This window comes from Euleptes europaea, chromosome 4, assembly GCF_029931775.1.
Source record: "Euleptes europaea isolate rEulEur1 chromosome 4, rEulEur1.hap1, whole genome shotgun sequence".
NCBI classification, from domain to species: domain Eukaryota; kingdom Metazoa; phylum Chordata; class Lepidosauria; order Squamata; family Sphaerodactylidae; genus Euleptes; species Euleptes europaea.
In genome coordinates, this window is record NC_079315.1 from 10,757,395 (window position 1) to 10,781,238 (window position 23,844).

Genomic DNA, 23,844 nt, shown 5'->3' on the forward strand with positions numbered 1-23,844 from the left:
TCAAACCCTGTGGAGGAGTGGGGGAATCCACCGCTCCAAACCACCCCTCTTAACCACTACACCACGCTGGACCAGGGTAAAAAATAAAACCGGGCATAGACAGGGCAGGACTAACAAAACAGAGTCTCTTGTCCTTTCCTGCAGAGGAGGATGTTCGTTATTATATCTCAAAGTGTTAAAAAGTCACGAGATTAGAATCAGGCCTGTGTGAAGACAGGTAGGGTTTCCAGGTCCCTGTATGCTGCCGGTGGGAGGTTTTTGGGGCAGAGCCTGAGGAGGGCGGGGTATGGGAGGGGAGGGACTTCAATGCCATAGAGTCCAATTGCCAAAGTGGCCAATTTCTCCAGGGGGACTGATCTCTATCGGCTGGAGATCAGTTGAAATAGCAGGAGATCTCCAGCTAGTACCTGGAGGTTGGCAACCCTAAACACAGACGACCAGCCATGTATGGCAAACTTGTTCTTTCTCTGCAAAAATCTGTTGCGGGTGGGACGCACTATCGATATCATCAAGGGCTCCCATACATTAGTGGCTGACATCGGCAGGGGTGTCTAAGAAAGTGGTAGGTCCAGGGCCGGTGCTACAATTAGGCCACCTAGGCGGTCGCCTAGGGCACAGACCTCAGAAGGGCCTCAGAGGGGAGCGGCTGTGGCTCAGTGGTAGAGCCTCTGCTTGGCATGCAGAAGGTCCCAGGTTCAATCCCCAGCATTTCCAGTTAAAGGGACTAGGCAGGTAGGTGATGTGAAAGACCTCTGCCTGAGACCCTGGAGAGTCTTGGAGAGGGGTTGTGGCTCAGTAGTAGAACCTCTGCTTGGCATGCAGAAGGTCTCATGTTCAATCCCCGGCACCTCCAGTCAAAGAGACTAGGCAGGTAGGTGATGCGAAAGACCTCTGCCTGAGACCCTGGAGAGTCGGTGCCGGTCTGAGTAGACAATACTGACTTCGATGGACCAAGGGTCTGATTTAGTGTAAGGCAGCTTCATGTGTTCATGTAACTGGCCTGAGGGGCACAGTTTTAAACAGATTAGTTTCTCGAAAAAAATGCAACTGACAATTTAAATTATTTATTTTAAGGTAAGTACCACAATAGTGCTTTGGAATATAATTAATTATAATGTCCTATAAAAAGTTTTGTGCTTTTATTTTTCAAGAAGAAGAAGAGTTGGTTTTTATATGCCGACTTTCTCTCCCATTTAAGGAAGAATCAAACCGGCTTACAATCTCCTTCCCTTCCCCTCCCCACAACAGACACCCTGTGAGGTAGTTGGGGCTGAGAGAGCGTGACTAGCCCAAGGTCACCCAGCTGGCTTCACGTGTAGGAGTGGGGAAACCAACCCGGTTCACCGGATTAGCCTCCACCGCTCATGTGGAGGAGTGGGGAAACCAACTCGGTTCACCAGAGTAGAGTCCGCCGCTCATGGGGAGGAGTGGGGAATCGAACCCGGTTCTCCGGATCAGACTCCACCGCTCCAAACCACCACTCTTAACCACTACACCATCACGCTGGCTCCCTACAAGGCATCTGTTTTTGAAAACTGGTTAGCGATGTAGTTAGCCTTGCCTAGGGCGCGAAAATGACTGGCACCGGCCTTTGGTACGGCTATCCGCGGGCCTTCGATTGTTCAAGCCTCGGCCGTTGCCGAGTGGGCCTTCCTCCTCTGCAGGGCAGAAACAGTTAAACCCCGTCTCCCAGCTGTGAGGAAGCCGCGTGATGGAAAATCTGAAGGGGAGGGCAGAGAAGAGAGCTCAAGAGCTTTCGTAAGTGCCTGGAGGGCAGAAGTTTCCAACCGCAAGGGAGGAAGCAGCAGGTTCCCTGGCCAACTGCTGCATGTTGGATGCAAAAGAGGAAGAGAAGAAAAGAAAACAAAGGCCATTATATTGATCCGCTGCAAGGGGACCACCACCACCCCGGCAGTGGCGGGCTGGCCAGGGTGCGAGTCTGGCCGATGGCAAGTGGGGCCCCTTAAACATCAGTGTTAAAAATGTGAATGACCTTTTAGTAGCTTGAAAATACAGCAGAAGTTCCAATATTAGAAGAAGAAGGAGAGTTGGTTTTTATACGCCGACTTTCTCTACCACTTAAGGGAGACTCAAACCGGCTTACAATCTCCTTCCCTTCCCCTCCCGACAACAGACGCCCTGTGAGGTAGGTGGGGCTGAGAGAGCTCCCAAGCTGTGACTGGCCAAGGTCACCCAGCTGCCTTGGTGTGTAGGAGCGGGGAAACAAATCCAGTTCCCCAGATCAGCCACCGCCGCTCGTGGGGAGGAGTGGGGAATCAAACCCGGTTCTCCAGATTAGAGTCCGCCGCTCCAAACCGCCGCTCTTAACTATATTACTGTATGCATCTAAAATGTACGCTGTATTACTATTTTAATAACTTTTTTAATAAAATCATTTTTCGAGGATACTTTGTATTTAAGAATATAATAAATAACTCTGAAAAAATAATTCTGATTCGGGTTATGTGAGGCCGACGCAGATGCTATATAGGCTTGGATCTTTACTATTGCGACTGCACAATGAAGCTTAGCCGGGAATCTTAATTGTACTTTTTTCCCTTCTGTATTTTTTGGAAACTTTATTTATTTCTTATAAAAATTAAACGATAGTCTTATAGTTTGTCTCCTGGCAACCAATGTTTTTAGACCCAGTCCGCCACTGCCTCCTGGGTAGAGGAACCCAGCTGTACCAAGTGAACAGCCACCTGCATTGCAGAGCAGAGGGGGTTTAGAGGAACCACCTGTTTTGGTACAGCATTGCAGTCCTATAGACACGGCAGGAAAACTTGCTAAAGGGGCAGAAAGGAAGCTGGAAGAACACTGCTGGGGATTCAGGCATAGAGCGAAGCATGCCCTTGTACCGACAAGAGCGTCCACTATCACGCGCCTGATGCTTTATCTCGGCATCTTATTCAAGCTACAATTATCAGCGAGCCAAAAATAGCAACATCGGTGAGACAGGAAATCCAGCTTCCACATATGAGTCAAACTGATACTGAAATGTCATGTAGTGATAAACAGAAGGGCGGACCAAAGGGTGTAGCCCTGCATTGGGTATTGATCGTTCCCAATAAATACAGTTGCCAACCACCGGGTGCTGGATGGATATCGCCTGCTATTACAACTGATCTCCAGGAGATAGAAATCAGCTCCCCTGGAGAAAATGGCCGCTTCGGCAATTGGACTCTATGGCAGGGGTGTCAAACATAAGACCCGGGGGCTGGATCCGGCCCCTTGGGACCTCTTATCCGGCCCCCGAGCCAGCTGAAGCAGCCCCACACCCCCACTCTCGATCTGGGCTGGCGAGGCATAGCCCAGCCTGACCAAGCGGCATTTATGTAAAATCCGGCCTTCATAACAATTGAGTTTGACAGCTCTGCTCTATGGCATTGAAGTCCCTCCCCTCTCCAAACTTCGCCCTCCACCCCCAAAATCCCCAGGTATTTCCGAACCCTACCAATAAAAAATGGGTACAGGAGTTTGGTTTTTTTTTTTTAAAGGAACAGGAAGATGGGAGATGAATAGTCAGTGGGAACCAGCAATGTGAACGGGGAAGTCAGGGGGAGGGAGGAAATGGGGAGGAGTTAGGGTTGCCAACCTCCAGGTACTAACTGGAGATCTCCTGCTATTACAACTGATCTCCAGCCAATAGAGATTGATTCCCCTGGAGAAATTGGCCACTTTGGCAATTGGACTCTACGGCATTGAAGTCCCTCCCTTCCCAAAACCCAGCCCTCCGCAGGCTCCGTCCCAAAAACCTCCCACCGGTAGCAAACTTAGGTGTAAGTTGACCGGCCATACCTTTCCGTCGTGGGGTCTGAGCAGTTCAGTGGATACTTCAGGTCGATGATGGTCCCGTCTTTATCTTGAAGGGATCCCTGCTGCTGAGTGTAATACTCCACCAGTTCAGACAACGTGGCAAACTTCTCCCCTCCATAGAGGTCGTAAAAATCCCCTGTATTCTGGATTCGGATGTGGGTGACCTGGTCACCAACCCTGCAGGGAAAGGCGAACGGTCATGAAAGGCTGACAGTACCCCAGTGTCCTCAAAAGGTTGTTGGGGGAAACAGTAAAGGTTACCAAACAGAATGGTATTGCACCTGGTTTGGAATCTAGTATTAAGATGTTTTGTTAGCTTTAAACTTGGACAGGATCTGTTTTGTAACTTGTGCACGTAAATGCTGTGAATTGTGTGTGTGTGGGGGGGTATGCATAGCCAGTTTATTGCATATTCAAGCACATGCTATGAACACATGAAGCTGCCTTATACTGAATCAGACCTTTGGTCCATCAAAGTCAGTCTACTCAGACCAGCAGCGGCTCTCCAGGGTCTCAGGCAGGGGACTTTCACATCCCCTACCTGCCTAGTTCCTTTAACTGGAGATGCCGGGGATTGAACCTGGGACCTTCTGTATGCCAAGCAGATGCTCTGCCACTGAGCCACGGCCCCTCCCCTGTTCTTAGACCGAGGTCTTGAACAATAAAACCAAAAAACTTAAATAAGGCCCGTCTCTAAAAACACCTCCTTTCGACTCTTCTCTGCATCCTCCAAAAAACGAGCAACGCTGAGGGTCGGAGTCCTCTAAGAGGAACTGAACCTTTTCCTCCAAAGTCGCTCGAGAAAATGTGGACCATTTGTTAAAACATGGTATAATCCATTTTAGCCTAAGTTGGGTACACGTAAGGACAATGCAAAAGGATATGTACCAAGGAGTCCATTGACTGAAGAGGGCAGGGACACAGCCGGTCTGAGAAAGGGATCCTTAGCAGGCGGCCCAGGTAAAAGCTGTGAATTGCTCTTTGTTGCCTTCTAATGACAAGCTTTTCACAAACTACTGAAGCGCTGAAAAACTGTGTCTTGGCCATCTTGGCCATATGGCCAAGATGACTTATTTTATGAATTTAGACGACACACAAAATGTTGAGCAATTTAATGAGAGTTACCATGGTATACTTATAGATCTTCAAATCTTTATGTGAGAGCCAGGTGCCTCCGTTCCCCCTTGCTCCTTTTGCATTCCCTATCTCGAATCCTTTGAACTCGTAAAAGCAGTTCACACCTCCCTTTTGCTTTCCCGGACCTCGGCGCCTTGTCAGCTTCACCCAGGTGCCAGGCCTGCCCTCCCCTGTGGCGTATCCTGCCTGCACTCCCTCGGGCCGATTATGGCCTTGAGGAACTGTGACTCCTAACAGTCTCTCAGGGACCTGTTTGATGTTTTGTATTGCGCCCATCTGTCATGTACCTTCCCCCCACTGTAGTGTGAATCCTACTGCCCTGTAGTCTATATATTCTGTAACCCTGATAAGGTATCTCACTTGCAACTTCTGATCCGTGTCTGTCTTCCCTATCTGAAGCCTTCAATAAATCCTTTGTTTCTGCATCCAAGTCTGAGCAAGTGATTTTGCGAAGTTAGCACAGCTAGGCTGGGACTCTCACATTAAGTTGCAAGTCCTTGCCTCTTTGTCTGCACCTGTACCTGAAGGACAGCAATGCCAGACAACGAGGATACCACCACACCCCCGGCCTCCCCGGACAAGACCGAGCCTCCGACGAAGCCGGACCCGAAGGAGGAGGTCCCCAAGCGAAAGGTTCCTGACCCCTCGCACCCGGGGACCAAGCCAAAGACCACTTTCAACTCCTGGCTGGACTCTCCTAAGGGTTGGTCGCTCTCTCGGAATGAGGCGAAGCACCGTCGCATGGCCCTGTCGGGCACCAGGCTCGAGGACGACCCCGCACGCTTGGAAGTCGTGTTGGAGGAGGAACGGAGGCAGTGGCAGGAGGAACGCCAAGCCATGCTGGAACGCATGGATGCCATGCAGGCCGTGATGGAGGGGATGGCTCACACCATGGATGCGCTGAAGATTCAGCCCCCTACCGACACCCCCCCAGATGGGACACCAGCGGCACCCCCTGCGCCTCCCAGCGCCCCGGCCCGTCGGGACCTAAAGATCACGTATGATGGGTCGGGGGACCAGCTGACTTTCTTTTTAGTCCAAGTGGACATTTTTATGCGGGAACAAGGACGGACCTTCAACTCGGAGGAGTCTCAGGTCCAGTACGTAGCCTCCCTATTGCAAGGGGAGGCAGCCGCCTGGATGGTGTTACAGTATGAGCTGCGTTCCCCGGTTTTGCGTAACCTGGACGAGTTCATGATTGCCCTTCGCAACCGGTTCGAGGATCCGAACCTGGGAGAGAGGGCCAAGGCTACCCTGATGCAACTCCGCCAAGGGACTAAGTCGGTGGCGCAGTATGCAAGCGAGTTCCAATCCTTGTCGAGCCGAATTTTGGATTGGAGCGAGGCTACCCGGGTGCAATGCTTCCGGGAGGGATTAAACCCGGACCTGCTGGGTGCGCCACGCCGCCGACATCGAGAATCGCAAGCAACTTCTCGCCTTGTCTAAACAGCGCACCGGCCGCGACTTTAAGCCCAGGGGTGACCGGCCCAGCACACCTCGGGATCCCCGCGCTCCAGGCAGCGGCGGCCCTTCAGCAGCGGAACGCCGCAAGCGCTTTGAGACGGGAGTCTGCTTGGTGTGCGGAGGTAAGGGTCACTTCGCCTCCCAATGCCCGTCTCGGGCCAGTCGCCCGATGCCTCCACGCCCGACCCCTCCCGAACCGGAGAAAGCCCCCGGGGAGGGCCAAGGTCGACGCCGGAGCAGCGCCCCGGGGCGCCGGAGCACGCCTTCCGCTCTACAGGTGAGCGCCCATGGCGAAGTCTCTACTTCATCGGGTCCATCGGGACCCCGGATTACAAATGCTGTCTTTGACTCGGCTGAGTCACGGAGTACCACTACTACCTCCCCTTCGTCCAGCGAGGAAGAAGAATGGGAAACGCCGGCAAAAAACGCCGGCGGTCTGCTGTAAGAGGGGCTCCTCAGCAGACCGTCCCTATCGTTGTCCAAGGAGCTCCACCAATGGTAAGCGCCCAAGAGGATAATGTGTATATCCGGGCCCGTCTCTCCCTCCCGAAAGGGGGTCCCGCTTTAGAATTTCCCGCGCTAGTTGACTCTGGGTGCGCTCGCACCCTGATTAGCGAGGAAACTGCCAAGAAGCTGGGTGTTCGACGCAAACGGCTCCCGGGCCCCCTTCGATTCTCTCAGATGGACGGTAGTGACTTTAAGAAGGGACCCGTCACTCACCGGACCTCCGAGGTGGTCATGGCGGTGGGGGAACATTGGGAACGACTGTATTTCACCATTGCCCCCATAGTGACACCCGTAGTTTTAGGGATGAATTGGTTGCGGGGGCACAACCCTTCCATTGACTGGGTCCAGCGAACGCTCACTTTCCCCGAGGACCCCTGCGCGGCGCACGACAAGGACAGAGTTCTGTGCGCCCCGGCCGCCGCGCTAGTGGGGTCCCCGGGGCCTCTCCCCGGACCACCCCAACTGCCCTCGGAGTACTCTCAGTTCGCCGATGTATTCGATGTGAGGGAATGTGATGAACTGCCCCCACACCGAGAGACTGATTGCGCCATCGAAATTGTGGGAGAGGGCAAACTGTCAAAAGGGAAAGTTTACCCCATGAGCCCCAGCGAGAAGGCCGTGTTGCGGGACTACTTAGACACCAATTTAGCGAGGGGTTTCATACGGCCCTCCAAGGCTCCGTATTCCGCCCCCGCCTTTTTCGTCAAAAAGAAAACGGGGGACTTGAGACTTTGTATTGACTTTCGCAGACTGAACGCAGTTACTCAGTCTAACGCATACCCCCTCCCTCTTATTCCAGACCTTCTAGCACAACTGAAGGAGGGCCGGATCTTCACCAAACTGGACTTGGTGGAGGCTTACCACCGCATCCGCATTAAGGAGGGGGACGAACCCAAAACTGCCTTCTCGAGTTGTTTTGGCATGTTTGAGTACTTAGTAATGCCGTTCGGACTTTCTGGGGCTCCGAGTGTGTTCATGCAATTAATTAATGAGGTGTTACATGATTTGTTATTTCGGGGGGTGGTGGTATTTTTGGATGATATACTCATTTATTCTGAAACCATGGAAGAACATGTCCGACTGGTACGGGAGGTCCTCCAGCGTTTGCGGGACCACAGATTGTATGCCAAAGTGTCCAAGTGTGAATTTCACCAACCCTCTATCACCTTTCTAGGCTATGTAATTTCCCACCAGGGGTTAGAAATGGATCCCGGGAAGGTTCAGGCCGTAAGGGATTGGGACCCCCCCACCACTCGCCGCCAACTCCAACAGTTTCTGGGGTTTGCCAATTTCTATCGCAACTTCATTCCCAATTTCGCCCAGGTGGCCCTTCCCCTCACTTCCCTGTTGCGTACCAAGGGGAAGGGGGCGAACGCTGCGCTACCTTCGGCTCGGTTGCAGTGGTCGCCTTCTTGCCAGCAGGCGTTTGAAGAGTTAAAAGTGCTCTTTTCATCCGAGCCGGTGCTGGCACACCCAGACTGCACCAAGCCTTTTGTGGTCCAAGTGGACGCCTCGGATGTGGCGATGGGGGGGGCCCTCCTGCAGAAGGGCGATGATGGGGTATTGCGCCCGTGCGCCTATTTTTCCAAAAAGTTTTCCCAGGCGGAGATCAACTGGGCTATTTGGGAAAAAGAGGCGGCGGCAGTCAAGCATGCCCTCACCATCTGGAGGCATTTCCTGGAGGGGGCAGAATTCCCGTTTGAGGTGTGTACCGATCACAAGAATCTGGAGGCTCTCAAGGGAGCTCGAAAGCTCAACGCCAAACAGATTCGGTGGGCTCAGTTTTTCGCCAAGTTTCGCTTCACCCTCAAACACGTTCCCGGAAAGGAAAATGCCTTAGCCGATGCCCTGTCCCGCCTTCCCCAATACCGCAATGATTTCGACCGTCCGGTGGACTCCCTGTTCACCCCCGAGCAACGGGGAGAGGTTCCCAGCCTGGCGGTCACCACCCGATCCCAAGCCCGCCACCCGTGTTCCCCCTTGTTCAAAGGGATCCCGGAGGTTTTCCAACAAAAACTCCGGGAGTCTTCCCTGCAGGAGGCGGAGCAGCAGACTCTCCCCCCCGGGCTGGAACAACGGGATTCTCTCTGGGTGAGAGGGGGGAAACTCTATGTCCCAGCCCCTCTCCGCAAGGAGGTTTTGGGACTAGTCCACGGGGCTAAACTGGCTGGGCACTTTGGGTTCGTGAAGACCCTTCACCTAGTTAGGCGGCAGTTCTGGTGGCCCAGCATACGGGCCGATGTCGAACTATACGTGCGCAGTTGCCCCATCTGCGCCACGGCCAAGAAAAGAATGGGAAAGCCCCCGGGGCTCCTGAAACCTCTCGAGACACCCTCTCGGCCATGGGAGGTGATTGCCATGGACTTTATCACCGATTTGCCCCCCAGCAGGGGAAAAACTGTCCTTTGGGTAATCACGGACCTTTTCTCTAAACAGGTCCATTTTGTACCCTGTGCCGGGCTCCCCTCGGCCCAGGGATTGGCTAAACTTTTTATTACGCACGTCCTCAGACTTCACTCGGTCCCTAGAAAGGTCCTCTCCGACAGAGGGGTTCAGTTTGTCGCCAAGTTTTGGCGAGCCTTCCTGAAACTAATGGGGGTGGAAGAGCAAGGGCTTTCTTCGGCGTACCACCCTCAAACTGATGGACAAACCGAACGGGTCAATGCTGTGGTCGAATGTTACCTCCGATGCTATGTCAATTATCACCAGGACGATTGGGTTGACTTGCTTCCTTTCGCAGAGTATGCCTATAACAATGCCCCCCATTCCTCCACTGGTTTCAGCCCGTTCCAGGTAGTGTACGGAACGGAGTTCGGCCCTTTTGGTTCCGCCCCTATCACGCCCGATCTCGAGACTATCCCCGAAGCCCAAGAATGGGTGCAGGTAGTTCAGTCCACCTGGCCCTGGCTACAAAAGAACCTCGAGCGGGCCAAGCGCAAATATAAGGAACAGGCCGACAAACATCGATCCCCGGGCTGGCAACTCAAAGTGGGGGAGCTGGTTTATCTCTCCACCAAGAACCTTCGCTCTCTCCGACCCTGTAAAAAACTCAACGATCGGTTTGTAGGGCCTTTTCCCATCTCCCGGGTGATCAATGAAGTCACTGTGGAATTGGAGCTGCCCAAGACACTTCGGGGCGTCCACCCCGTCTTCCATATTAGTCTGCTCAAACCCTATGTCTCTGCTCCCCAATTCCACTCTCCTTCCCAGCCCGAAATTCCTACGGTGGTGGGCGGAGACACTCATTTAGAAGTCTCCAAGGTGTTAGACTCCAAATGGAAGAAGGGAAAACTGTTCTATTTTGTCCGGTGGAAACATTTAGGACCGGCACATGATGAATGGGTGGCAGCCCCTCACATGGCCGCCCCCCGACTCGTTCGGGAGTTTCACAACGCCTACCCCGATAAGCCACAGCCTCCCGACCTTGCGGGAGGGGGGCCTTAAGGGGGGCAGTATGTGAGAGCCAGGTGCCTCCGTTCCCCCTTGCTCCTTTTGCATTCCCTATCTCGAATCCTTTGAACTCGTAAAAGCAGTTCACACCTCCCTTTTGCTTTCCCGGACCTCGGCGCCTTGTCAGCTTCACCCAGGTGCCAGGCCTGCCCTCCCCTGTGGCGTATCCTGCCTGCACTCCCTCGGGCCGATTATGGCCTTGAGGAACTGTGACTCCTAACAGTCTCTCAGGGACCTGTTTGATGTTTTGTATTGCGCCCATCTGTCATGTACCTTCCCCCCACTGTAGTGTGAATCCTACTGCCCTGTAGTCTATATATTCTGTAACCCTGATAAGGTATCTCACTTGCAACTTCTGATCCGTGTCTGTCTTCCCTATCTGAAGCCTTCAATAAATCCTTTGTTTCTGCATCCAAGTCTGAGCAAGTGATTTTGCGAAGTTAGCACAGCTAGGCTGGGACTCTCACACTTTACCTCTAACATAATCTTTCTCCTTTTCATGTTAGTAAAAGTTACTTATGTGTATACATACTGTAAAGATGACTATTTTTAGAGAAACTGACCACGGTTTATCTTAAATATTATCTGAGTAATATTACCGGCTGCTTATTATGCACAGATTACCTTTTATTGAGTAAAAATAGAATAGAAATTAACATTTTGAATCAGCAGTAATAATTACAATAAGTATAACATAATTTAGGTATTAAGTATAATCTATGTGTGTATATCAATGATTTAGACAATGTCGTTTATTGCAAATGGATGCAAACTTTCCCCCTTCCCCTTCTTTCCTTTCTGTATTCCCTAAAAAATTGTGGCCGTTAAAACCGTAAGCAAACCAACTCCTGCTCTGGCCTCAGACATCTCCAGCCCGACCCAAGTGCAGCCCGAACATCAGGACCTTACAGACGTGTTTAATGTGCAGGAGTGTGATGTGTTACCCCCCCACCGCCGGACGGACTGTACTATTGAAGTGGTGGGGGATGGAAAACTGCCAAAAAGTAAGATCTATCCTATGAGTCCTACGGAACGGACAGTGCTCCACGAATTCTTAGACAAGAACTTGGCTCGCGGTTTCATCCGACCCTCCAGCGCGCCCTATTCGGCACCAGCTTTCTTTGTGCATAAGAAAACAGGGGATTTGCGTTTGTGTATTGACTTTTGAAAACTCAATGCTGTTACTCAAACGAACGCTTATCCCATCCCCCTCATTTCTGATCTCTTGGGACAACTGAAGGAGGGACACATTTTCACCAAATTGGACTTAGTCGAGGCTTATTACAGAGTCAGAATCCGGGAGGGAGATGAATCTCTGACAGCCTTTTCCAGTTGCTTTGAGATGTTCGAATTTATGGTGATGCCTTTTGGATTAAAAGGGCCCCAGGGGTCTTCATGCAATTCATTAATGAGATCCTCCATGATCTACTGTTCAAAGGAGTGGTAGTTTATTTAGATGATATTCTCATTTACTCTAAAACCATGGATGAGCATGTTGCCTTGGTTCGAGAGGTGTTGCAACGTCTCAGAGACAATCAGCTGTATGCTAAAGTGTCTAAATGCGAATTCCATAAAAAGCAATTGACTTTCCTAGGATATATTATCTCACACCAGGGACTGACTATGGATCCTGAAAAGATGCAAGTGGTGCTCGGTTGGGAACCACCCTCTACTCGTAAACATGTCCAAAGATTTCTCGGGTTCGCAAATTTTTACAGGGCGTTCCTCCCACATTTCGCTCAGATTGCACTACCCATCACGAACCTCCTTAAGACTAAGGGAAAGGGGAATACAGCCACCTTACCCAACGCCCGGGTGGAGTGGACCCCCCAGTGTCAAGCCGCCTTCGATAGTCTTAAACAGCTTTTTACCTCCGAGCCTGTTTTGCAGCACCCAGACTGCAATCAACCATTCGCAGTGCATGTAGACGCTTCCGACGTAGCAATGGGGGGTGTGCTCCTGCAGCGGGGGGAGGATGGGCACCTGCATCCATGCGCTTATTTTTCTAAAACGTTCACTCAATCCGAACTCAATTGGGCCATTTGGGAAAAGGAAGCTGCCGCGGTAAAGATTGCCCTGACAGTGTGGAGGCAGTTTTTAGAAGGTTTCAAGGTGCCCTTTGAAGTATGGTCCGATCACAAAAACCTAGAGGCCCTAACGGGGGCTCGCAAGCTGTCCGCGAAGCACGTACGCTGGGCGAACTTCTTTGCCCAATTTTGATTCGTCCTAAAATATGTACCAGGGAAGCAAAACCTTCTGTCTGACGCTTTATCCAGACTTCCCCAATATCCCACCAAGGTTGATCGGCCCACAGAGTCGCTCTTCACCCCTGCCCAACGAGGTCTGTTGCCCACTTTAGCCGTACAAACCCATTCTCGGACCCGATCCTCACTGCCACCGCTTTCGATGGGGGGGGAAGCCCCACACCCGGCAGAGCCGGCAGTGCCACCCGCCTCCCTTCCTCCTCCCCCTGAGCGACTGACAGCCACGGTTCCCGAGGTGCGGGGGCCCCCCATTCAGTCGCTCCCTGCACCTGTGTCGGCTCCGTCCCCGGTCAAGCTGCCCACCGACTCCTCTCCGGAGAGGGTAGAAGGACTGTCTGATTCCTTTAAGGAGACTCTCCTTCACAGTTATCAAACGGAACTGTCCTCGCAGACCCTTCCAGCTACTCTAATTAAACGCAGGGAGTTTTGGTACAAAGATTCTAAATTGTATGCTCCAAAAACATTGCGGGGGGAGGTTTTGGGTTTGGTTCATGGCGCCAAGACCGCCGGACATTTCGGATTTCTCAAGACACTGCATTTGCTACGGAGACAGTTTTGGTGGGCGGGAATGCGGTCAGATGTGGACTCCTTCATCCGCAGCTGCCCCATATGTGCAGCAGCCAAAACGATCTCAGGGCAAACCGCCTGGACTTTTACAACCGTTAGAGACTCCCTCCAAACCATGGGAAGTTATTGCAATGGACTTCATGATGGACCTACCCCCTAGTGGAGGAAAGACAGTTCTTTGGGTGATTACTGATCTGTTTTCGAAACAGGTGCATCTTGTACCCTGCACAGGTATCCCTTCTGCCCCGAAATTGGCCCGCCTCTTTGTGTCACATGTCTTCCATCTACATTCTTTTCCGCGCAAGATAGTGACGGACAGGGGGTCAGCTTTTGTGGCCAAATTCTGGAAGGCTTTTCTAAAGTTGGTCGGAGTAGAACAAGGACTGTCTAGTGCCTTCCATCCCCAAACGGACGGTCAAACTGAATGGGTGAATGCGGTGTTGGAATGCTATTTACGCTGTTACGTTAATTATTATCAAGATGATTGGGTAGACCTGTTGCCTTTTGCTGAGTATGCTTATAATAATGCGGTTCACCAATCCACGGGGTTCAGCCCTTTCCAGGTTATCCATGTTAAAGAGTTTGGCCCCGCTGGTCATATTGATGTTTCTGAGGAGGAGGAGGGAGCTGATGTGGCCGGATGGGTATGTTCAATTCAAACAACCTGGCCATGGCTGGTTAAAAATCTAGAGCAGGCCAAACAGCGTTACAAAGCTCAGGCTGATAAACATCGCTCCCCCAGTATGGAATGCAAAGTGGGGGATCTTGTCTATCTGTCCACCAAGAACCTACGATCCACCCGCCCGTGTGATAAACTCAGTGCCAAGTATGTGGGTCCGTTCCCCATTTCCCGGATTATTAATCCAGTGGCTGTGGAACTCTCCTTGCCCAAGTCCTTATGCAGAATTCATCCTGTGTTCCATGTCAGCCTTTTGAAACCGTATGTTCCTTCCCAAAAATGGCATCCTGAACCACAACCTGAAGTGCCTGAAATGGTGGGGGGCGGGGGAGGAGCATTTTGAAGTGGCTAAAATACTGGATTCTCGCATTCGCTACGGTACCCTTCAGTACCTGGTCCGCTGGAAACATGTTGGTCCCGCCCAGGATGAATGGGTGCGCGCCTGTGATGTCTCCGCCCCCCGCTTAGTACAAGAATTCCATGCCGCCGACCCTCACAAACCCATGGGGGGGAGGGTGAAGGGGGGGTCTTTAGGGGGGCAGAATGTCAGGATCAGGCCATGGGGGTGGTATGTGGTAGTCTGATTGTGCTGCTTCCAGGTGCTGTTGTGCTATTCTGTCCAAGGCCAGTCTATGCCCCGTGTTTAGTCTTCATAGATTCCCATACTGTGGGAATCGCCAAGTACTCCTTCCTGCCTCTGGGAGCGGGGGGGTTGCATGGGTAACCAGTTATCTCCTTTTGCTCTTCCATATATGCTGTGTACCTTGCCTTTGCCCCTTACTAGTGTCCTTTTGAATATGGCTTCTGAAACCTGTCGATTCTAACCAATAAAACTGCTTTTGTGGATTTGCCGTCTGCTGAAATCTGTTTATGGGTTTGCCGCAGGCCTAGAGGTTACATTAAAAAAAAAAAGAACTTAGGAACAGCTTTTGGGAATGAGGGGGAGTCTTTCTACCCCTTTCCTTTTCAAAAAAGGTTTTCAAAACTTGAGCTGGACCATTGATAGGGTTGCCGAGTGCCCGGTGGTGGTGGGCAAACACCCACCAATTCACCTCATTGCCCGCTGACCAGGTGCGGGTTGGCGGGCAAACGTGCATGCGCGCCTGCACACTGCAGCACGTCACTTCCAGTTTACACCCGGAAGCGCCACAGCGCGAGGGGCCTTTTACCACTCAAACTCACTTGCAATGTTTACACCCAAAAGCGCCACATCGCAAGGAGCCTTTTACCACTCAAACTGGGAATTTGAGTGGTAAAAGGCCCCTCGCGATGTGGTACTTCCTTGGGTGTGGGATCCAGGGAACCTTGGTGGGAAAAATAAAGGTTTTCTGCAATGTTTCTTCCAGTAACATTTCTCGGGAGGGTTCTGTACAAAGCAGCTCTGAGCCCAGTCTCGGCTAGGGAGAGCGGGGTATTAAATTGAGACAATAAAATAAAATAAATAAAGCTAATTCTTGTAGGTTATCGGGGCTGTGTAACCGTGGTCTTGGTATTTTCTTTCCTGACGTTTCGCCAGCAGCTGTGGCAGGCATCTTCAGAGGAGTCACACTGAAGGACAGTGTTACTCCTTCAGTGTTACTCCTCTGAAGATGCCTGCCACAGCTGCTGGCGAAACATCAGGAAAGAAAATACCAAGACCACGGTTACACAGCCCGGATAACCTACAAGAACCAATGAACTCTGACAGTGAAAGCCTTTGAAAATAAAGCTAGGTTGTCACCAGATTTCGCCTAAGTCAAAACTAAAAGCACATTTAAATACATAGACGGGCCTTATACTGAATTATGCCATTGTTCTATCAGGGTCAGAAAGTATTTCTTCACACAACGCAAAGTTAAATTGTTGGACTCCCTGTCCCAGGATGTGGTGATGGCTGCCAACTTGGAAGGCTTTAAGAGGGGAGTGGACATGTTCATGGAGGATAGGGCTATCCATGGCTACTAGTCAAAATAGATACTAATCATGATGCATTCCTATTCTCTCTAGTATCAAAGGAGCAGGCCTATTATATTAGGTGCTGTGGAACACAGGCAGGACAATGCTGCTGCAGTCGTCTTGTTTGTGGGCTTCCTAGAGGCACCTGGTTGGCCACTGTGTGGACAGACTGCTGGACTTGATGGGCCTGGGTCTGATCCAGCAGGGCTTTTCTTACGATCTTATTATAATTATACCAATAGGTAAGGTAAAGGTCCCCTGTGCAAGCACCGGGTCATTCCTGACCCATGGGGTGACGTCACATCCTGACGTTTACTAGGCAGACTTTGTTTGCGGGGTGGTTTGCCAGTGCCTTCCCCAGTCATCATCTTTTTACCCCCAGCAAGCTGGGTACTCATTTTACCGACCTTGGAAGGATGGAAGGCTGAGTCAACCTTGAGCCGGCTACCTGAAACCGACTTCCGTCGGGATCGAACTCAGGTCGTGAGCAGAGTTTGGACTGCAGTACTGCAGCTTACCACTCTGTGCCACGGGGCTCCTAATTATACCAAAACCTTTAATGGCATAAAACAAACTGCTGGACTTGATGGGTCTGATCCAGCAGGGCTTTTCTTACTATCTTATGTCTGTTTTGATGTGTGATGGCCCTCCCGGGTGCAGGTGAAAAGTCTTTCATGTCACCTGCTACTTGGCCTTTGTAACTGAAGAGGCTGGGGATTGAACCCAAGCCCTTCTGCATGCAAACCAGACTCTCTACCGCTGACTCCCGATGCCTCCCATTGCCTTCCACTGACACCTTTGGTCTATCAACGTCAGGACTGTCTACTCTGACTGGTGGTGGCTCAGGGAAAAGGTCAGACCAGAACCATCAGGTTGAAATTAAAAAAAGAGTGTCTGGATAAACATTGGGAAGAACTTTAAGAACATAAGAAAGGCCCTGCTGGATCAGACCAAGGCCCATCAAGTCCAGCAGTCTGTTCATACAGGGGCCAACCAGGTGCCTCTAGGAAGCCACCAACAAGACGACTGCAGCAGCACCATCCTGCCTGTGTTCCACCGCACCCAAAATAATAGGCATGCTCCTCTGATACTAGAGAGAATAGGTATGCAGCATGACTAGTATCCATTCTAACTAATAGCCATGAACACCCCTTTCCTCCATGAATATGTCCACTCCCCTCTTAAAGCCCTCCAAGCCTATTCTCACAAAGCGGTTCCTCAGTGGAATAGGCTTCCTCGGGAGGTGGTGAGCTCTCCTTCCCTGGAGGTTTTTAAGCAGAGGCTAGATGGCCATCTGTCAGCAATGCTGATTCTATGTCCTTGATCATGAGAGGGAGGGCAGGGAGGGTTGTGTCAGTGCTGGCTCTCATGGCCCTTTCTTACATGCCTAAGGTAAAGCTGATTGCCATTTTGGAGTCAGGAAGCATTTTCCTCCAGGCCAGATTGGCCAGGGATCCTGGAGGGGTTTTTTTTTGCCATCTTTTGGTCATGGAGAAGGGGTCACTAGGGTCCTGCGGGGGTGGGGGGAGGTAGTTGTGAATTTCCTGCATTGTGCAGGGGGTTGGACTAGATGACCCTGGTGTCCCCTTCCAACTCTATGGTTCTTTCACATCACTTCCCACCTGATCCTTTTAACTGGAGATGCTGAGGGATCCACAGCCCTTGAAGGTTCTTCAGGCATTAGAGGTGATAGTATGAGAAAATATATATTACATAGTAAAATGGAAGGAATTATTATAAACATCAGTGCTGTGTGCATATATGGTATGCTTTATTAAGATATGTTAGAATTGGCTAGTGATTGTCAAGAAGTATATTCAGGCTAGAAAAGAGGAATCTTTGTGTGAACAGAAACCAGCATGGTGTAGTGGTTAAGAGCGGTGGTTTGGAGCGGTGGACTCTGATCTGGAGAAGCAGGTTTGATCCCCCACTCCTCCACATGAGCGGCACAGGCTAATCTGGTGAACTGGATTTGTTTACCTGCTCCTACACATGAAGCCAGGTGGGTGACCTTGGGCTAGTCACAGCTCTCTCAGTCCCACCTACTTCACAGGGTGTCTGTTGCAGAGAGGGGAAGGGAAGGAGATTGTAAGCCGGTTTGAGTCTCCCTTAAGTGGTAGAGAAAGTCGACACGTAAAAACCAACTCTTCTTCTTCAGAAAAAAAAAGGAGTAGGATGGGATAGCTGAGAGAAGGGCCAAGAAGAAATGAGTACTAGTTACTGTAATGGGTACTTCAGGGGGAATGTGTCATCCAAGCAGATAACAAGGTTGAAAAGACACAGGGGTTGGAGACCAGGTAAATAAGCAGAACTGATGACCAACTATGGACTAAGAGGTGTGTTGGGAATGAGATGTAACGTTATGTATTAAGCCAATGAAATGGCAAATTTACCAAGGTATAAAATGGAATGCACATCTATTGTCTCCTTACGCAAGCTGTGGAGATGACTCCCTTGTGTCAGTCTGTTTGTGACCACGAATAAACTTTACTTATTCATTGTGGTGTAGTGGTTAAGAGCGGTGGTTTGGAGCAGTGGACTCTGATCTGGAGAACCGGGTTTGATTCCCCACTCCTCCACATGAGCGGCGGAGGCCAATCTGGTAAACTGGATTTGTTTCCCCACTCCTCCACATGAAGCCACCTGGGTGACCTTGGGCTAGTCATGGCTCCCTTAGAGCTCTCTCAGCCCCACCTACCTCACAGGGTGTCTGTTGTGGGGAGGGGGAGGGAAGGAGATTTTAAGCCGGTTTGATTCTTCCTTAAGCAGTAGAGAAAAACCAACTCTTCTTCTTCCTTCCACTAAGTGTGTGTTGTAATTGGTCTCAAAACAGCGCCAGGCAGATGAACCTGAGCCCCATTTTGGGTATCAGAGGAGCATGGAGGGAAGCCGGAAGAATTTAAGAAAACGTGCTAAATTGGGCAGGGAGGGGAAAGGATTCATGCATTCCAAGCAGGCTGGGGAGAGTGACAGTAAAGAAAAACTAGAGCCAGCCCCGGACCGTCAGCCCAGGAGCCGCAAGAGAAGCTTTAGAAGGAAGTCCTCGAGGGAAGGATCACCGCCTGAGCCCAGTGCCAGGAAAAGGCTTTGCATGCTCCTAACAACTTCCGAGAAGCGATCGCCCTGGGGAAGTGTTTGGATGCTGAGGGGGAGAAGTACGGTTGAAGCGAAATAGGCTTGCGTATAATCATAGTTCCCACCACTACTGTTAGGCCAGGAGTCAGGCCAATCTTTTAAAGCACCGAATAGATAACTTGGGGTCTCACCAAACACAACGAAGTTCCAGCCTCAACCCTTTAGAGAAGGGAAAAAAAACAGAAGAAGGAGGAGGAGAAGTGTTGATTTTCATACACCTACTTTCTCTACCATTTAAGGGGAAATCAAACCGGCTTACAATCGCCTTCCCTTCCCCTCCCCACAACAGACACCCTGTGAAGTAGGTGGGGCTGAGAGACCTCTGACTAGCCCAAGGTCACCCAGCTGGCTTTGTGTGTGGGAGTGGGGAAACAAATGCAGTTCACCAGATTAGCCTCCGCCGCTCATGTGGAGGAGTGGGGAATTGAACCTGGTTCTCTAGATCAGACTCCACCGCTTTTAACCACTCACCACCACGCTGGCTCTCAACAGGTGAGCCTCAACCTCTGGTTCTACTACTAGCCCTGGGGATGGGCCATGGCTCGGTGGTAGAGCATCTGCTTGGCATGCAGAAGGTCCCAGGTTCAATCCCTGGCACCTCCAGTTAAAAAAAAGAAAGGATCAGGCGACAGATGATGTGAAAGACCTCTGCCTGAAAGCACTGCCACTCTGAGTAGACAGTACTGACCTTGACAAAAGAAGAGTTGGTTCTTAAATGCCGACTTTCTCTACCACTTAAGGGAGAATCAATCCGGCTTACAATCACCTTCCCTTCCCCTCCCCACAACAGATGCCTTGTGAGGTAGGTGGGGCTGAGAGAGCTCTAATAGAGCTGTGACTATCCCAAGGTCACCCAGCTGGCTTCATGCATAGGAGTGGGGAATCAAACCCGGTTCTCCAGATTGGAGTCTGTCGCACATGTGAAGGAGTGGAGAATCGAACCCGGTTCTCCAGATTGGAGTCCACCGCTCTTAACCACGACACCATGCTGGACTGATGGTCTGATTCATCATAAGGCAGCTTTGTGAGTGAGTGCCTTCACCTCCACCCCCCCATGCCTGCATCAGCACCACGATGTGTATGATTTCCAGGTCTGGCAGCCTTAAAGGGAAAAGAGCAAGCTCCAGGTAGCCCAACCTCCACCACTTCCTTCACCTCCACCTACCCTCTGTCTCCCCAAAGGTTACCAGGTCCCCGTCCCCCCCGCCACCGGTGGGGGATGGTGGGTAGGGTTGCCAGATCCAGGCTGGGAAACTCCTGGAGATTTTGGGGTGGAGCCCGGGGAAGGCAGGGGCCTCAGTAGGGTATAATGCCATACAGTCCACCCTCCAAAGCACCCATGTTCTCCAGGAGAACTGATCTCTAGGACCGCCAGGTCCCTCTTCACCACTGGTGGGAGTTTTGGGGCTTAGCTTGAGGAGGGCGGGGTTTGGGGAGGGAGTTCAATTCCATAAAGTCTAATTGCCAAAGATGCCATTTTCTCCAGGTGAACTGATCTCTATCAGCTGGAGATCAGTTGTAATAGCAGGGAGGGACTTCAAAGCCATAGAGTCCAATTGTCAAAGAGGCCATTTTCTCCAGGTGAACTGATCTCTAGCGGCTGGAGATCACTTGTAATAGCAGGAGATCTCCAGCTAGTACCTGGAGGTGGGCAACCCTACTGATCTCTGTAGTCTGGAGATAAGCTGTCATGTTGGGGGGGTCCCCAGGTCCCACCTGGAGGCTGGCACCCCTAGTCCCCCCCACTTCCCTTTGAGTCCCTATTCCAATTTTCCTCCCAGTTCTCTGGATATTTTAAAACAGAAATATGGAAACAGACCAATGAGGAAACGCTCCCTTCCCCAAGGCCACCGCCAGCCGGCCAGACTCAGCTACCAGAACAGTTCCCTCTCCGTTTGTGCAAGACTTTGCGGGTAGTGAGAGCAGAAAGAGGGACAGACAGCAGAGAGCCCCGTGGAAAGGAGACATCACCGGGGAGGGTTTGGAGACCGAACCGCTGGCCAGTTACCTGACAGAGAGAGAGAAATCGCCCTTGTTCTTCCGACTCGGCCGGGCCAAGAAACTGCCGTGGACTCCTCGCGCTTTGAGCAAGGCCTCAGCATCTATGCCACTAAGGTCGCGGTGGAACCACCTGCTTGGAGTGGGGGAGAGCAAAAGGGAGAGAATTAGGACAGTTGGGGAAAGGGAGAGAGGGATGGACCATCCGGTGTTTCACATGGAAGAGACCCTCAGGACTCTAGCCCAAACCCAGAAGAATCATAGAATCATAGAGTTGGAAGGGACCAACAGTGTCATCTAGTCCAACCCCCTGCCCAATGCAGGAATTTCACATCTACCTCCCCCACACACACCCAGTGACCCCTACTCCATGCCCAGAAGATGGCCAAGATGCCCTCCCTCTCATGAACTGCCTTAGAATCAGCACTGCTGACAGATGGCCAAGAGTCTGAAAACACCTCAAGTTCTTCCTGTACCCCTTTTCCCTCTCTACAGGTCCAGCTGAGCCCTGGTTCAAACATGCATGTCCGTGAATGCAGGCTAGGGTTGCCAGCTCCAGGTTGGGAAATACCTGGAGGTTTCTGGGGCAGAGCCTGAGGAGGGCGGGGTTTGGGGAGGGGAGGGACTTCGATGCCATAGAGTCCAATTGCCAAAGCAGCCATTTTCTCCACGGGAACTGATCTCTATCGGCTGGAGATTAGTTGTAATAGCAGATCTCCAGCTACTACCTGGAGGCTGGCAACCCTAGGAGGGCGGGGTTTGGAGAGGGACCTCAGCAGGGTATAATGCCATAGAGTCCGCCCCTTCAAAGGACCCGTTTTCTCCACAGAACTGATCTCTGTAGTCTGGAGATCAGTTGTAATTCTGACCCTGTGCTTTCTGGCCTTGAAAAGCATGCATACAAATATCATAGGTGCACATCTTTTCCCATGGTGGGAAAGACCTCCCCTTCTATATAAGAACATAAGAAAGGCCCTGCTGGATCAGACCCAGGCCCATCATGTCCAGCAGTCTGTTCACCCAGTGGCCAACCAGGGGCCTCTAGGAAGCCCACAAGCAAGACATAAGAACATAAGAAAAGCCATGCTGGATCAGACCCAGGCCCATCAAGTCCAGCAGTCTGTTCACCCAGTGGCCAACCAGGGGCCTCTAGGAAGCCCCCAAACAAGAAGACTGCAGCAGCGTTGTCCTGCCTGTGTTCCACAGCACTTAATGTCTAAATATCTGCATGTTGAGCAGCTGTTAAAAAACACAGGAGCCGGTTCAGTAAACCAGGTGGTAAATCTAGAGATGTGGGGAGCGAGCCTGGCTAGGGGGTGAAGCCAACCATCTCGATCTCTGCCCGGTGTGTGTAGTGGTTCAGAGTGGTGGTTTGGAGTGGTGGACTCTAATCTGGAGAACTCCTCCACATGAATTCAGCTTGGTGACCTTGGGCTAGTCACAGTTCTCTCAGAGCTCTCTCAGCCCCACCTAACTCACAGGGCGTCTGTTGTGGGGAGGGGAAGGGAAGGAGATTGTAAGCTGGTTTGATTCTCCCTTAAGTGGTGGAGAAAGTCGGCATATAAAAACCAACTCTTCTTCTACCCCATAGGCCACAGCCAATCTCTACCCCACAGGCCACTAGCTAGGGGGCGAAGCCACCCATCTTGATCTCTACCCCACAGGCCACAGCCAGCCAGTTGCAACTAACAGAATGGTTCCCCCTCCAGCCCCTAACACATTGCATGTACGAAGTCCTCCCCAGCTCTAGTCCCCGGAGGACACCTTTCAAAGTGTGGGGCAGAGAGGGGGCAACCGGGCACCCCACAGCTCTCTCCTTACCTCATTATCGTCGGGTGGCGGCAGGCAGCGTCAGAAGGACAGTCAAAGCCAACTGGAGAAGCTCCGTTTTCGGATAAAGGAGAAGTGAGCGTCTAATATCTCGAGAGAGCCTTCCTAGCTCTTAAGCACTCCTTCCGTGCCTGCGTCCCTCTGCCACGCACATTTCCTCTGCCTTCCTGTGGCCTGCTCCACTGTCTGCCCACGATGGTGGGTACAGATGGGCAGGCAGAACCGAGGCAAAGGCACCACGCAGAGTAGCTGCTCGCTCTTACAGGAAGAGGAAGCCTCTCTAACTTATCGCCAGTCTCTGTCGAAAGCAAGCTGCGTGGCAGGCCCTTCCTTCTCCTTTCGTCTCTTCCTTCTCCTTTCGTCTCTTTCTCCTCCGCCGACCGTCCCTCCTACCCTTGATTTCTTGGTCTGGGGTTTTATAACTTCATATTTTTGCCCGCAGGAGTCTGACAAGCGCAACGTGGCTCCCTTGTGGAGAAGCCGGCACAGTCGGACTGCCATGGCCGCTGAACTCCAAAGGCGTGGTGAATCCAAAAGACCCCCCTCGCCAAACCTGAACTTCCTAAACCAGGGGTCCCTGTCCTTGCTAAACCAGTGGGCGCTTTGGGAATTTGGTGAACAGATATTGAGTACCACTAGGGTTACCAATCTTCATGTGAGACCAGGAGTTCTTCCAGAATTACAACTGATCTCCAGACTACAAAGGTGTCATAAGAACATAAGAAAGGCCTTGCTGGATCAGACCAAGGCCCATCAAGTCCAGCAGACTGTTCACAGAGTGGCCAACTGGGTGCCTCTAGGAAGCCCATGAACAAGACAACTGCAGCAGCATCTGGCCTGTGTTCCACAGCACCTAATGTAATTATCATAGGAACATAAGAACATAAGAAAAGCCCTGCTGGATCAGACCAAGGCCCATCAAGTCCAGCAGTCTAGTTCACACAGTGGCCAACCAGGTACTTCTAGGAAGCCCACAAACAAGACGACTGCAGCAGCATTATCCTGCCTGTGTTCCACAGCACCTAATATAAATACATATAATTATAATAAGAATATAAG

General features: G+C 51.4%; 1 protein-coding gene across 1 annotated transcript in view; it reads right to left on the reverse strand.

The window, feature by feature from the left end:
* Positions 1-23,844, reverse strand: part of PTPN6 (protein tyrosine phosphatase non-receptor type 6) — a 61,051-nt gene that overhangs the window by 30,026 nt on the left and 7,181 nt on the right. The window contains exons 2-3 of the mRNA XM_056848340.1: positions 20,966-21,091; positions 3,802-3,996 (exon numbers count right to left, since the gene is read on the reverse strand). Coding sequence (XP_056704318.1) covers positions 3,802-3,996; positions 20,966-21,091 — 321 coding nt within the window. The remainder of the gene's footprint in view (positions 1-3,801; positions 3,997-20,965; positions 21,092-23,844) is intronic.